Here is a 15,678-nt window from a genome sequence, read left to right as displayed (position 1 = left end):
GAAGAGGTTCATATAGGGAATATTTACAAAGGAAACAGGGTTTAGGAAAACTCTAAATAGTGTTGTAGGCCATAATCAACAACAGCATGGAGCAATTATCACCCATTCACAGCCAACCTGCCTTGACCTTAATCACCTCCCACCCTCAATCTCCTCTAAGTGCGTTCTGTTGGCCAGACCCAAATTAAAGTAAGACAGCAAGGAAGTCTTTTGTTTGTTATAGCCTATTCAAGACTCCTAGGACACAGAGAAAGATGGAGAAGGGTTATCTGGATCTGAATATAAAAACAATATTCAGTACTTCAGTACTTCAGTATTCAGTACTTCAAGCTGCTTTAACAAAAATACCATAGACCAGTCAGATTAAACAATAAACAGTTATTTCTCACAATTCCGGAGGCTGAGATGTCTAAGATCAAAGTGCCAACAGATTTGATGTCTGGCGAAGGTCCATTTCCAGTCTTGGAGACAGCCACCTTCCTGCTACATCCTCACATAGACAAGAGAGTGAGCTCCTTTCTCTTTCTCTCCTTATAAGAGCACTAATCCCAACAGTAAAACTCCACCCTCTTTATTTAATCTAAACCTAATTCTCTCCCAAAGGCCTCACCTCCTAATTCCATCCTATTGAGAGTTCAGGCTTCAGCTTATAAATTCAGGGGAGACACAAACATGTAATCTATAACACTACCTTTTGTCTTTCAACATCCACATCCACCATTATCTTTTGTCTGGGTAAAGGATTCATGTTCCCTACACACAAAATCCCATTATCAAATTTATCATTTGTCATATGTCATTTTTTCATATAAGGTAGTGGGGTAAATGGAAGGGAAAGAGGACAATTAATTCACTAAAACATAACATGAGAACTAAGTTGATAACACAATTTCCTTCTTGTACCACCCATCTCATGATCTCCTTTCTCTATGTCAGCGAATCAGATGGGCAGAGTTTTCTGTCTTCTGGGTGATCCAAATCTACTCCTGTTGGGTCCAGGGATCCACCTATAATCAATCCTTGCTCCCACTGTTTCCCCTTGAAAGTTGAGATCCTCCATCATGATTAATACAGGAGCTTCCTTATACATCTATTGGTTCAATAGGAGGAGTAAAAAAAAAAATGTCCAGAGAAGATTTTATACTTCATATTCAAAAAGAATCATGAACATTCTCTAATGGAAGCATTTATCCAATGAGACTAGACCTTTCAATCTACTCAGTCAAAAGTCTTGAGGATATGAAGCAAAATTTTTTCCAATGGATTATTTAGTGCTATAATGAGACCAATCACTTTCACTTCCATGTCATGATGCCTGGACCTATACATTCTGGCTCAAGGGGAGACAGTACCAAATATTGGATGCAGATCTAAGTCATGCATCACATCCAAAAAACAACATCTCAGCTTTATAGGAGGTTGCCAGCCAGCTAATGTAGTAACCAAGGCTTCAGGAGGCCATTCCATTATTTTGTCAAGCCAACTGCTTCTGAGTGATGGGAAATGTGGTAAGATCAGTGAATTCTATGAGAAGAAACTCATTCCACAGTTCTTTCACTATAAAATATGTCCTCTGATTAGAGGAGTTGCTGTGGAGCATTATACCATAACTATGGATAAGGCATCCTATAACTCCACATATGGCGTTGTTAAAGGAACTCCATGAATAGTAATACAAATGAACATATGGAATATGTGCTCACCCTATGAGCACAAATCATAATCTCCTTCAACAGAAAGGGTGCAAAATAATTAACATGTCACCAGGTGATTGGATGTTCCCTTCTACCCTTGCACACACGTAACCTACTGCAGATCATTAGGACCATACTGGGGCATTCTCCTTTGGCTACCCAGAACTAGGGTGGGGGGGACCAGATCAGACTTAGTGAGTCTGTGTTTCTGAAATCATGCATAGCTTCCATTTCTACCTTGCGGCCATTTTATTCGTGAGATCGTTAAGTAAGCAACCATGTGGTTGGGGAGTCACAGGAATGACTCCAAAGTGTATGGCTTCTCACAGACATTTAGGCCCATTCATATTTGTGCTCAATCTAAGAGATTTAGCCATATCATTTTCCTCTAGACCTCACTGTCATCTATCTTTCAATTTTCTTCTTTCCAATTTTCTTCCCGTTATCCACCGCTCCGCTCATGAATCAATATAGATACGTGTCTCTGGCTAGCTCTCCTTCCATATGAAGCAGATAACCAACTGCACTTCTCAGATTTCTACCTCTGGGAGAATCTTCTCACTACTGTCATCCAGGGCAAACCAAGTGATGCTGCAGTGCAGCAACTATCTGCTTCCGGCTACAGCCAGCCTATAGTAACATCTATCTATAAACAAGACACACAATTTTCTCCTTTTTAGTTAGAGGAAACTGCCTATGAGGTCAAAGGTGTAGATTAAAAGTATGGTAATGAGGAAATTAAAGTAAGCATCATGTGAATCTGAGCCACCTATCTTGCAGTTTATTCACACTTTCTAAATCTTCCCCTGAGCCCACTCTCATATACACAATTTCCACCTAACAGCAAATTACTGCTGTGCACATTCAATTTTGTGATTCAGATAATCAGAGAGTACCTAGGTTTTGATGGATAGATAGCTTGAGTTGTTTACTTCTCTACCTGGGCCTAGCAGCAAGTCAGGAGTTACTTTTCAATGCAAAAGGGAAAAGGACATAGCTGTATTCTTCATGCCCTAGAGTCTTCACTGTGATTCTCCTACTGGGATTTGTCAGAATTTCTATCCAACATCTCTGTCTGCCACAGATATGTTCAATACATTAAGGATTGCTGTTGACAAGGTGGCTAGTATCTCAGTTTGGATCTTCTAAAGAGTCTTTTCTTGTTCTGAGTCCATCTCAAACCTGGTGGATTCTCCAGTACGTATTCAAATCAGCCCACCCAAATGTGGTTATCTGTTGCTTCCCAAACCCAAAGAGGTCCACTAAATACTGTGTCTCTTTTTTCATGATGGGTGGTCCAAAATGCAGTAACTTGTCTCACACTCCAGATCACCAGACACAGAAACGTAATCAATGTGGCAGTCCTTGAACTTTTGGGGGGTAAAATCTCTCGCTGTCCAGGCTTCTCGTTCCTTCCTGCTTGCCAAATCCAACTCATTTAAAGTCAACAGTGCAATGAATCACCTGATGTTCTGTGACATGCCAAGTTTCTTAGGACTAAACATGACATAAAGTAGAATTGGCATGACCTTGAGACACGACAGCAAAGATACAGTGATGGCCCTACTATGTGAAGGCAAACTGCTTCTGGTAGTCCTTACTTGTAGGGATAGAGAAGAAAATTTTTGTTGGGCAAATAACTCCATATTAGATGCCAGTAGCTATATTAAGTTGTTCTAGTAATTGATATATCTGAAGCTCCTGACATAAATGAACCATCTAATTAAGTGTATAATATAATCTACATTCATTCCTCAAGACCTATCAAGCTTTAATATCTGCCAAATGGTAGCAAAATAGGATGTGCACCAATCTCAAACTCTGAATCATTTAATTTTACTACGCATGCTATTATTTTAAATTCCCTCACAGATATTATTTTTTCTTTATTTTACTGGGAGTGGATAAGTCTGAGGATCTTTATTCCGTGAAACAGGGAACTAAAATGGGAATTTTGTCAGTTACTAGGTATATCTATCCTCATTATGTTTTAATAGGTCTTATAATTATTTGGGTGTGGTAGGGCCAACAGAACATGAATGATTGCCATTAAAAAGAGAGTTTGTTATTCACAGATCCCAGAGGAAGGGACATTCCATGTCATGCCATAGGAGGCTACCAGGGTAACCATCAGGGTCTATCAGGAGGCAGAGGGAGAGGGAGAGGGAGGACTGGAGACAAGAGTCTTTATTGTGGCTCCCAAGGGAAGAAATGGGTAAGCAGGCTAAGCAGATTTAGGGTTAGCTCATTTTAATACCTTTCTCTGGCTCTGGGACATAGGAGCTGTCCCTAGTTGTCTGGCACCTGGTGACCCAGGGGTGATGAGAGCAGGTAGATACAGGTCTGCTGTATGAGAGCCTGACAGAGGCAGTGAATGGGAATGTGAACTCTGGATTGGTCAGTTTATATTTGGAAATGTGCCTCCAGGAGGAAGACTCCTCCCAGAGAGAAGCGGAGTAACAAAGGAGGCAGGAAGCCAGGGCAAGGTGGTTCACGCATATTATAGGGTTGTCCAGACAAGGCATGTCTAACATATGCATTCAGGGAGATGTTAAAGCATTAAGTTTACAGAAGCTAGGAACATAGTTTTACACACTAGGCATACTAGGAGTGAGAACTTCAGGCTTGTTATTCATACCCATTAGACCCACTGTGAGATAGACTTGAAACAACACTGTATCAGTGGTTATAAACTCCCACCCTTCCCAGGGGACTATGGTGGAAGGTCTCCTAAAACGTCAGTTTATCCCCAGGAAGTAATAACTCCAAGGAGGGCCTGGGTTATTTCCAGTCCTTGAGTAAAGAGTCACTTTGGTAAAAGGTACCCATTTTCCTCTGGGAAAGACTTAGGGCAAGATCCAAAGCATATACCTCCTTAAATGCTGCACGGTCCTTCCTCAAAAGGACCTGGCTTTCTTGTCATTTTTTAATATGTTCTGATATGAATATAGAAAAAGTCTGAGTTTAACGTCGACTCATGATGAATCATCTGCATTTCTCCTTTGCGTCATTCAGACCATCGTTCAGTTCTTGGGGTGTGCGTCTGTGGCTAGTTTTCACTGAGAGGACACATCTCCTTTAAGTGCCTCTTTCAAATGTCACTTCTCAAATTTCTGTGCTCCTCCTTTCCCAGATCTCCATATGTCAGGACACCCCAGCATTTAATCCTCCGACCCTCTCTCTTCCTCTACATTGCTTCCCCAGATGATCTAAACTAGCTTCATGCCTCAAATGTCATCCATCTACTGGTGATTCGTAAATTAATCTTCCCCGGTTCCCTCCTTGGCTCCAGATCTGCATAGCAAACTACCCTGCCTATTTTCATGAGGATGAGGCACTTCAAACTTTGAGTGGCCAAAAGTGATTGATTGATTCATTCACTCTCCTCTGTCTCCTCCTTCACAAGTAAATAACATCACCTTTCCTCTAGTTGCCCAGCCTAGACTAAAAAGGAGAAACTTAAATATTCTCCAATGGCCATCAATTATTAAATAGAATGAATGAACAAACGAACATTAATGTGTCCTTCGAAGGTTCTGCATGACCTGGCTCTTCCTACCCCTCAGATACCTCTCTCCAATACTCTTCCTCACTCACACTATACCAGCCCTACGGGCCTGTCCGTTTCTCAAACACTGCAAATTCTTTCCTTCATGGGCCACTTATACTTTCTGGCCCTTTTGTGTGGAAAGGTTTTCCCTCAGGCAACAAAAATAGGGATGTTGAGGTTGATTAGGCATATCTACTCCACATACATATTTTTCTTTTTAATAATAATTTTTGTTTATTTATTTTGATAGAGAGAGAGAGAAAAAGAAAGAGACAGAGAGAGAGAACATGGAGGTAAGGCCAAGCGAGAGGCCAAGAGAGAATCCCAAGCAGCATCCATGCTGTCTGTCTGCACAGAGCCTGATGAACTGCACAGAGCCTCACGAACTGTGAGATCATGACCTGAACCAAAACCAAGAGTCTGATGTTTCACTGACTGAATCACCCAGGTGCCTCCATAATAATTTTTTAAATGAAGTATAGTTAACACCCAATGTTACATTAGTTTCAAGTGTAAAACACGGCGATTCCACATCTGTATACATTATGCAATGCTCATCACAAGTGTAGCTTCCACCTGCCACCATACAATGCTAGGACAGTACCACTCACTGCATTGCCTATACTTGTCCCTTTCATCCCCATGACTTATTCTTTCCATAAATGAAAGCCTATGCCTCTCACACTCTTTCACCCATTTTGGTCAACCCTGTACCCCCTTCCCCTCTGGCAACCACCATTTTCTTCTCTGTATTTATAGGTCTGTTTCTGCTTTTTGTTTCTTTATTCATTTGTTTTGTTTTTTATATTCCACATATCAGTGAAATTATCATGTATTTTTCTCAGTCTGACTTATTTCACTTAGCATAATATGTTCTAGTTCTGTCCATGTCTTGCAAATGATAAGCTCTCACCATTTTTTAAGGTCACATAATATTCCATTGTATATGTAGGTGTGTGTGTGTGTGTGTGTGTGTGGGTGCGTGTGTGTGTGTGTGTGTACACATCAATCACATTCTCCTTATCCATTCATCTATTGAATAATGCTTATGTTCCTTCTGTATCTTGGCCATTATAAATAATGCTGTGATAAACACAGGGGTATATATATCTTTTTTGAATCAGCGTTTTCATTTTCTTTGGGTAAATACCCAGGAGTGGAATTATTGAATCATATGACATTTCTATTTTTAATTTTTCCACAGGGGTTTAGGGCACAGAAGAAACTCAAGAGGGAAAAGAAGAATGCTAAATCCATGGGGAACAATGTATTTCTTAAATCTGTCTCCTGCCCCCCAAAGCTCTGCCCTCCTCCCCTGCGTTTACATTTATCATTTGTATCATTCAGTTAGCTTGTCTCTCCATCCCACCGAGGCTTACCTAACCACTGTAACCCAAACCCCCCTGTGCATAATTCCATAGCCCCTAGATGAAGCTTATTTTATCCTGTTTATCATCTTCCTATCATTTGCCAGGACCTGTGATTATCTGATTTGTTCATGTGATGACATGTTTCTTGCTTATGCCTCCCCCCTGCATTGTCTTGAATATAAAGACTCTTAAGGGCAAGAATTGCACATGTCTGTTCTAATTAGAACAGTACCTGGTGTGATGGCTGTAACAGGTGTGTGGAAAACAGCTATTATCACCGAAGTTGAAAGGAGCCAGAGGTGGACCTGGTTCCTGAAAATTTCAATCATATTTTCCTTTTGGGGGAAAGTTATTTCGAGGGTTTTGTCTTACAATACTTAGAAATATCCTATCTAAAAGAAAAAGACAGATGAGACGTGAGGCAGTTTGTATTAGATTGCAGACTTTTATTATAACAAGAATTTCTCATAGCTGTAAGCAAAGCATTTGAATTTCTCAAGCTAACTCACATCTTTTCTCTGCCACAGGAGGGCTGAAAAGGAGAGAAAGCCCCTTACACATACAGGATCAATAGAGCAAAGTATTGCAGAGAATGATTCATTGAAGCTGTAAATGTTTACAGATTTTAAGGCACTAGAGGGCGGAGGGCAGGTGAGGTGGGACAGGGCACAGATAAAGGGTGTCCGACAATCTCCTGGCTTCTTTCCCAGCTTCCGAGGCGGGTATCCCGGTGCAAGAAGAGGGAACACCGCATCCTCATTATCCTCATTCAGACTCCAACAGGTCACAGTCCTACTCCCACCATAATTTATTAGAAGATAAACTGCATGTTGTCAACTTGCCAGTCATTGCACTTCATGTAAATTACACCTCATTACACCAGATTTTTATGCCTTCGTGCTCTGTGCACTTCAAAAAGCCGCTGACCTGAACCACAAATGAATTGCCCAATTTGTTGAAAGCATTTTTGCTGTGACCTCAAGCGCTGACCACATAGGGAGAAATTACTTTTTAATACCCAGTGGGCAGGACACGCCGGTGCCCCCCAGGCCACAGTACCCATCGGGGTTCTTGCTCAGGTACTGCTGGTGGTAATCCTCTGCGTAGTAGAAAGTCTGCTGCTCCCGGATGTCGGTCGTGATAGGCCCATAGCCGTGCTCCGAAAGAACCTGTGGAGAGAAAGGCACCATGAGGACCAGATGCCCAACAGAGAGGGTCCCAAGGGGGACGGGAGGTCCAGATGTGAGAGAGGCAGGCATGGATGGCCTGGGGTGTGCAGTGGGTCCTTGCTGGCTGGGTTCTGCCGCTTCCCAGCTGCGTTATTCTGGGCAAGCTCTCACTGGCCTGGGCCTCAGGTGACTGGGGTGTGAAGTCTGGATTCCTGACTCTAATTTGAGTGCTCTGCCCACCACACCACTGCTGCCCCCAGTATGTGTTGGGAGCCCTGGTTTGGACCCTGTGGGTCTGTGTGAAAGGGACCCCAGTGCTTCTCAGGGGGAATAGCAGGAACTCGTGGCTTTCAGGCTGCCCTGGGAAGAATGAGTGTTCCTAAGGGCAGTGAAGCAGGGCTTCGGTTGGAGGGGATAAAAGAGTAGGGGTCAGATGGGGTGGGGAGGGCTACCGCCCAGCCCAGTGCTGTCCCCTCTGCTGCCAGTTCAGAACAGGCCCCTGCCCACTCACAGGCTGGACAGAGGAACCCCCACTTGCTGTGGTTCTAGGGAGCACGTCCCTGCCAAGATGCCTTGGAGAGCACGGCCTCAGGTGGGTCTCCGGACCGGGAGTGAGGTCAGGAGAGGACGTGGCCTGAAGGCCTGTGTCGGCTCATCACTACCCTTTGTGACCTACTTTAAGACCTGGTGGCATCTGCTGCCAGGGAAAGAAACACGTAAACACAAGGGGGAGGAGAGCAGAGCTATTTGGGGCAGGAGACAGATTAAGAAATAGACATTGTTCCCCATGGATCTTAGCCTGTTTCCTTTCCCTTTTGGATTTCAGCTGTGCCCTGATTCTTTCTCGTTACAGGCTGCTTGGAGCATTTGGGCGCAAGGTTACAGAGACTCCACCTGGGTTTGCTGACTCCATTCGGTACAGAAGTGCAAGGTATAGCCCTGACTTGTGCTTCCAGGAGGGAACTGACCAGTCTCTGGTTGTTGGTCCATTTGAGATGAAGTCCTTCCCTCTGCAGAGCAGGGGGAATCCAGTATTAATCCAGCATGACTCACTGCTACACTATTTCCCTGAGAACTTTCCCCTTCCTCCTGCATCTCCATCCAGCCCTCTGAGCCAGAATGAGGCAGACTGAGGATATGATGCCAAACAGGCCCAGGATGGTAAGGAACAGGATCCTTGCCAAGCCGGGCGGATTGGACCCCACAGCTCGGAAGCAGCCAGTTTCCTTACAGGGGTTAGAAATGAGAACGAGGAGCCATTCTGACTTCAGTTTTGACAATTTTTTGTAAACGAGCAATTATCGAGGGCTTACCATATGCCACACTCTGTGCAAAGACAGTGTTAATTTTAGCCTCACAACAGCCATATGAAGGAAGTACTATTATTATCATCCATATTTAAAAGTGCGTGTCAAATATCGTGTCTTGATCCCTGACATTGTCAGCTCATCCTGATACTGCACAGGCTGGAAGCTTGGAAACTACATTTCCCAGATTCTACTGCCATCAGCATGCCAATTTAGAGTCCACCAATGAGAGAAGCACATGTGAAATTTGGCAGGCTCAGGTGAAGCCATTATTTGCAAGGTGCAGCCATGAAGATGGGCTCAGGTATCTCCAAAGATCAGACAGGAGACTCCACCAGCTCTTCCTGACAATTATTGATAGTCAATGCTTCAGACAAAGTTATCAGCAGTGATTTCTAGCAATTTCTGTAACTTCTTGGTATCCTGAAATGCAGTGGTGCTTTTCCCTGATCTTTACTCAAACAGCCTTTCTAATGAGTCTAAAAGCATCAAATTCCCTTTGATGCTTAAAATCTACCCTCCTGCTTGAAATACCTTGAACACTCTGTTTCTATGATCGAACTAACACAGCAATTCATTCCAGAATTGTTTTCAGGAACCAAAGCCTGGATGAGAATGAGAATCTGGAATGGTTAACTATCTTGGTTATGGTTAGAGTTAGAAATGACCTTACTATCAATGGGAAATGGGTCAGTGCCCAGGGGGTTTGTAGTAGACATTTCCTAACATTACTGCTAGTATTGGCCAATGAAGGAGTACCTACTCTAGGACATGGGGTGGCTGTGGTGGTGGACTGTTCTGGTGAAGATGATAAGCACGAGGTCTGTGGGGTATCCTGGCTGCTTCAGGCAGCATTCGAGAGTTTGTAGAAAGGAAAAGATGTAAGGTCATGACTTGACCTTCCTGGTGCAAGTTGAGAGAGGCGAAGGGTTTCTAGGACTGATTTCAGGTGATCTGTCTGTCTCTTGTAGCTGTATTCAAATACCAAATAAAAGGGCTCCAGGTTTACAGGTGGATTTGATACCCTCACTGGTCGGGAGCTCAGAAATCATGTGCACATGTGACTGCCCTCAGAGAGCTCATCTACTCACGAGAGACACTCCCCTCTGGTTCTCGCCCGAGATACTGCGTACGTGCTGACATGAGTCTTCCATATTCTGATGTGACCTCATAGTTTGACCTGACTGGCTGTGGCCACCCTGCACAGGAGCTTGCTGAGATCCTCTGCCCCCTTCCCTTTCCCTCAGGGCGAGGACCCAGCTCTCAGGTCTGCTGGGTCTCCTCTCACTCACCTTATCCCCATCCAGGCCCTGCCCTTTCTGAAGGTGACCTCTTCCCACACTACTTGCTATTTCTCTCTCATAAATGGCCATCTCTGAGGCCTCGGAGTTCATAGCTACTGTCTCCAAAAGCCTATTTACCAAGGTAGAGAGGCCAGTGCCGGAGAGCCCTATGGCCCAGGCTCCCTCCTCTTCTCCACACCAGCTCCCAGCGACCCCTGCCAGCATCCCTTCTCAGGGAGCAGTGGGAAGGTGTCTGTGAGGGCCCAGGCAGTACCAGGCCTCTGCCACAAGATGGCAGACATTTCACTTTTATTTGAGAGGAAGAAACAAGAATAAATAGTGAGGAAAACCCATGGAAGACAGCTCCAAGCTGCCCTCCTGCACTTCCTCTTAAGCTGGGACATGCTGGTCAGTTCTTGTTGGGGTGGGAGATGCATGCTGGAACCACCCGGCTTGGGGTCAACATCGCCTCATCCACACTGGGCTGGCCAGCCTTGAGGCTGAGGCCATCCCTGAGCACAGGTCTGTGCCTGTTCTCAACCCTCATTCTAAAACTGGGGAGGGGGGGGGGGTGACAAATACATGAGAAAGAAAATGCATATAAAAGAAGAGGGAGGAGGAAAACAGAAATCCTAACTAGCATCTGGTTTTCCTCCTCCCCCACGTCCCCTGCCTCTGCTTTCTCACACACATGGCTGCAGGAGCAGGTCACTGTCCTCAGCCCTCCCTAGGTCTCCTGGAGAGGTCTTGCCAGACACACACAACTGGATGTTGTGCTGGGGACTCTGGGGGCCTGTTTGTTTCAGACCTGGTTGGGGCTGGTCAGCTTTGCCAATCCTCATTACTCTTTTATTCCAGCCCTTCCACTGCACTGTTTGAGCTATAGGTTAAAGAGACCAGGACTCTGGATGGGGACTGATTATTGCCCCAGAAGCCAAGAGAGCGCATGCTGGGAACGGTGCCTCTTTAAACCATGAAGTGAAGCTTCCCCGATCTCTTAGGAGAACCCAATGGCCCTTCCGTGCTGGACTCCACTTCACCTCCTAGGCCTCGTGTCCCTTGTTCTTTCCTAACTCCTTCTTTTTCCTTCCTCTCTAAGAACTCTTTTTGTGGGTCATATAAAACTATATGTTTCCTGAACATTCCATTCCCTTGCACACAACCTCCTCGGAATGCTCTTTCTTCTCTTGCAGATCATGTGAGCTCCTGCCCATCTTCAGCACAGAGATCAAATGCCCTCACCTCTGGAACACTTTCCCTAAGTCTATAAGGCAGGAGTTACTCCAGCATCGAGACTCTCACGAAAGGGCTATCCTGTTTGGTACTTATGACATTGCATTCTAATTGTCCTGTGTTTTTCTAAGCCACTTCTACTCCCTTCTGACAGTACGCGTACAGGTCCATGTGCTCCTTGAGAATACGATTCTCTCGTTTCTCTACCTCATCTCAGTGATTAATGATGAATGAGTAAAACAGAAAACCAGTGGAGTCTTGGGGATTCTCTTCACCTTAGGGGCTTTCACTTGGGTCCCTGCTGCTGCCTCAAGCCAAAGCACCTCCTTGGGGAGCTGAGAAGGAATGTCAAGAGGGAGCCTGGGGACCAGGGTGCTCAGGCTGTTGCTTTCCTTGTCCTTCCATAGGTAGGTGTACTCTTTAGGCTGTTGCACTGGTCATGTCCATACAGGGAGGACCAATCATCTTGCATAGAAGGATGACCTCAGCATTTCTGACAGCTCTTGAAAAAGCCTGTTTGCTCTTCTAGAGAGGGAGTGAGTGGGGTGAGGGAGGAGATAGAGGAGCAGAAGGAAGTGAGAGATGAAGACTGGGTAACAGATGATACCTATGGCCTCCAAAGCCCACTAGTCAATTTGGGCCATGAGCAAGCAGTGTAGGTACTGGTGGGGTGAACCTCAGTCTTTTCCTAACAGCATCACCATACATCAGGTTGCCTAATCAGTAATGGTGTCATAAGTAATTTGTTATGATAATGGCCACTGTATCAATGTTTCTTTTTTTTAAATAAAATTTATTTACTTATTTTTGAGAGAGAGAGAGAAGGGGAGGGGCAGAGAGAAAAAGAGAATTCCAAGTAGGCTCTGTACTGTGAACACAGAGTCCCATACAGGGCTTAACCTCACAAACCATGAGAGCATGACCTGAGTTGAAGCCAAGAGTCAAGACACTTAACCAACTAACTACAGGCACCTCTGCATCAATGTTTCTGAGGAACTTACTTTTCTTCAGTGAATTAGGGCAGGTGGAGGGCTACCCCAATCCAAGCATCACTATGGCTCCCTCGGTTGGTACTGTGGGAGGGAAGGGAGTGTCAGGAGAGCTAAACTGGGGCAGCACGTAATACACAACCTCTGTGGTCTCTTCCACGGTCTATGGGGGGGCCCACGCTGATGATGTACCATTCCTGATTATAGAAATGATGAATCACATCACCTACAAAGTTTTCTGGTAGCTTCTAAAAAGGAGACTGTGCTCATAAAAGTGGGTTGCCCATAGGAAAATCATGGCAGATAAAGAGTTGAAAGTAAGTGCAGCAAATGCTCTAGCCCAAAGCATAGAAATCCTGACAGGCTGCATCCCTGAGGGTCCCCCAGCACCGAGCTGATACCACCCCAGGAGACTGTGCTCTTCCCTCATGTTCCACAGAGCCACCCTGTGGTATGGGCAGTGAGTGCAGGTCATCACGGACTTGCCTCGTCACAGTGACTGCGAGGTTGCCTCAAAACTTCACTATGGTTTCAGATCTCACATTTAGGTCTTTAATCCACTTTGCATTTATTTTTCTCTATAGTTTTAGAAAGTGGTCCAGTTTCATATGGGGTCAATATCCAAAATAAATAAAGAATTTACATCCCTTACCAAAAAAATAAAAACTCTAAATAATCACATGAAAAATGGGCAGAAGAACAGACATTTCTCCAAAGAAGATATATAGATGGCCAACAGACATATGAAAAGATGCTCAATATCACTAATCATTATGGAAATTCAAATAAAAACCAGTGAGATGTCTCCTTATATTTGTCAGAATGGCTAAAATAAAAAAGACAAGAAATAACAAGTGTTGGCAAGGAACCCTTGTGCACTATTGGTGGGAATGCAAACTGGTGCAGCCACTGTGGAAAATAGTACGGAAGTTCCTCAAAAAATTAAAAACAGAAATACTGTATAGTCCAACAATCCAAAAAAACCCTAAACATCAGTCAAAAAGATATGTAGACCTATATTTATTGCAGCATTATTTACAATAGTGAAGATATGGAAGCAACCTAGTGTCCATTAATAGATGAATGGATAAGAAAGTTGTGGTACTTAATACTGTGGAGTATTATGCAGCCATAAAAAGGATGAGATCATGCCATTTGTGACAACATGGATGGATCTGGAAGATATTATGCTAAGTGAAATAAGTCAAAGAAAGATAAATATCATATGATTTCATTCATATATGGAATCTAAGAAAAACAAATGAATAAACAAACAAAAAGCAGATCAGACCTATAAACACAGGGAACAAATTAATGATTGCCAGAGGGAAGGCAGATGTGAAGTAAGGGCAAAATAGGTGAAGGGGGGGTGAGAGAGATAGGCTTCCATTTGTGGGAGGAGTAAGTCACAGGAATAAAAGGCAAAGCTAAGGAATACAGTGAATGAGATCATAATGCATTGTATGGTGATAGATGGTAGTTTCATTTGTGATTAGCACAGCATAAGGTATAAACCTACTGAATCACTATGCTGTACATCTGAAACTAATGTAACACTGAATGCCCTCTATACTCAAATTTAAAAGTTTGAACTCCATAATGACGCTGCCAGGAAATCCACTCTCTTGCTGGTCAAAGCCCAGGGCTCAGCTAGTCCTCCCCTTTTCCAGGCTTCAGGGCTTGGTCCTCCACTGCCACATGGAAAGCCAAGCCTTGCATTCCCTGTCTGCTGGGTTCATCAACCAAAACCAGCACCAGAAGAAGAAATGATCTGGCCTGACTCCCCTACCCCTCATTTTTCTGTCACCCACTCTTATTGACTCCAATATAATTAACCAAAGCCTCTTGTTCATGGCATTTTTTTCTTGATGATTTTTTGGAGGGAAGTAAGTGGGACCTATCTAAAATAACCTACATCATTGTGACACCTGGATCAGGAAATCTCTGGAAGATCACCTAATAAAATTGATAGGTCATGCTTTTCTCATAGATTCTTACTTTGCCCTTTTCTTAGATGACCCTGGAAACTCTTCAATGCCTTTATTCTTATATCCTGTTCTTCCCAGAAGCAGCTTTTCTATCTGTAAAATGGGTACAATACCTAGATCACTACTCTGATGAGGATCCCAGAAAAGGGACACAATGCACACAGCACTCTGGCATATTTTATCCACATGACAGTACTGGTTTCCTTTGCTATCAGCCCCCACGCACGCTGGAAGAAAGCTGGCTCACCCATCCTGCCCTCCTAAAATAGGCCTTCATGTACACCCACCATGCACTCCCTACTTCTACAGCTGTGCAGCTGAGCTCTGAGGGGCAAGAAAAAGATGTGGTCATCAGTAAGCTGTGGTAGAGCTCCCCTATAGCCCCAACAGGTGTCTCTAGTCCCCACCACTCCTGCCAAGCACAAGGACGCGAGGAAGTCACTCACTTAGAGATGCTCTGCCCGCTGGAGCACTCTGGGCCCCACCCATCTTTCCAGAGCTACCGGCAGGAAGCCTTTCTTCCAATAAAGTTAATGAACAAGTAGCTGCTCTGCTTACTGCAATCCGCTAACAAGCTTATTATTAGCTTCGCTGAGGTCTCCTGAGCGCCCAGGTATACCCAACACACTGCATGTTACACCACCCTGAAAAAGTACCGCCTGGTGGTCACAGCGACCCAGGCTCTGATGGAGCATCAACAGATCAGGTGAGGAGGGCATCAGGGCAGAGAGGCCAGCTCTATTTCCAAACCCTTGCATTTGTCCTTGAGTTGCGGATTCTCCAAGGCGCTTCCTCACACACTCTAGTCTAGGTGAGGCTTTCATTAACTGTAAGAGGGAGGAATTAATATTCTCATTTCTCAGGACAGTGAAGCCCAGAGAAAGAGGAGGCTTGTCTCAAGCCACCTGCCAGTAAACTGTAGAGACAGGACTAGAACCTCTGCTTCCTGACCATTTCCATTATTACAATAAGCCACACTGTCCCTGGTGGTCAGATAAAGACGTGCCTTTCCCTTAGAGAGCGGTATTTATGATTTCAAAATCTCCAAAAGAGACCTAAACATGAATCATCCTCTATCTGGGTCATACTCTCTCC

At 44.4% G+C, this 15,678-nt stretch overlaps 1 protein-coding gene across 3 annotated transcripts in view; it reads right to left on the bottom strand.

Annotated features, from left to right (window-relative positions):
* Positions 1-7,035: 7,035 nt before the first annotated feature.
* Positions 7,036-15,678, bottom strand: part of MSRA (methionine sulfoxide reductase A) — a 438,844-nt gene continuing 430,201 nt past the window's right edge. For all 3 annotated transcript variants that reach the window (XM_029938554.1, XM_029938549.1, XM_029938543.1), the window contains one exon: positions 7,036-7,783. In XM_029938554.1, the coding sequence (XP_029794414.1) occupies positions 7,626-7,783 (158 nt within the window). In that variant the 3' untranslated portion in view covers positions 7,036-7,625. The remainder of the gene's footprint in view (positions 7,784-15,678) is intronic.

This window comes from Suricata suricatta, chromosome 1 (genome assembly GCF_006229205.1).
Source record: "Suricata suricatta isolate VVHF042 chromosome 1, meerkat_22Aug2017_6uvM2_HiC, whole genome shotgun sequence".
Lineage (NCBI taxonomy): Eukaryota > Metazoa > Chordata > Mammalia > Carnivora > Herpestidae > Suricata > Suricata suricatta.
Note: the sequence above shows the minus strand (reverse complement) of the source record. Positions and strands in the feature narration are given on the sequence as shown.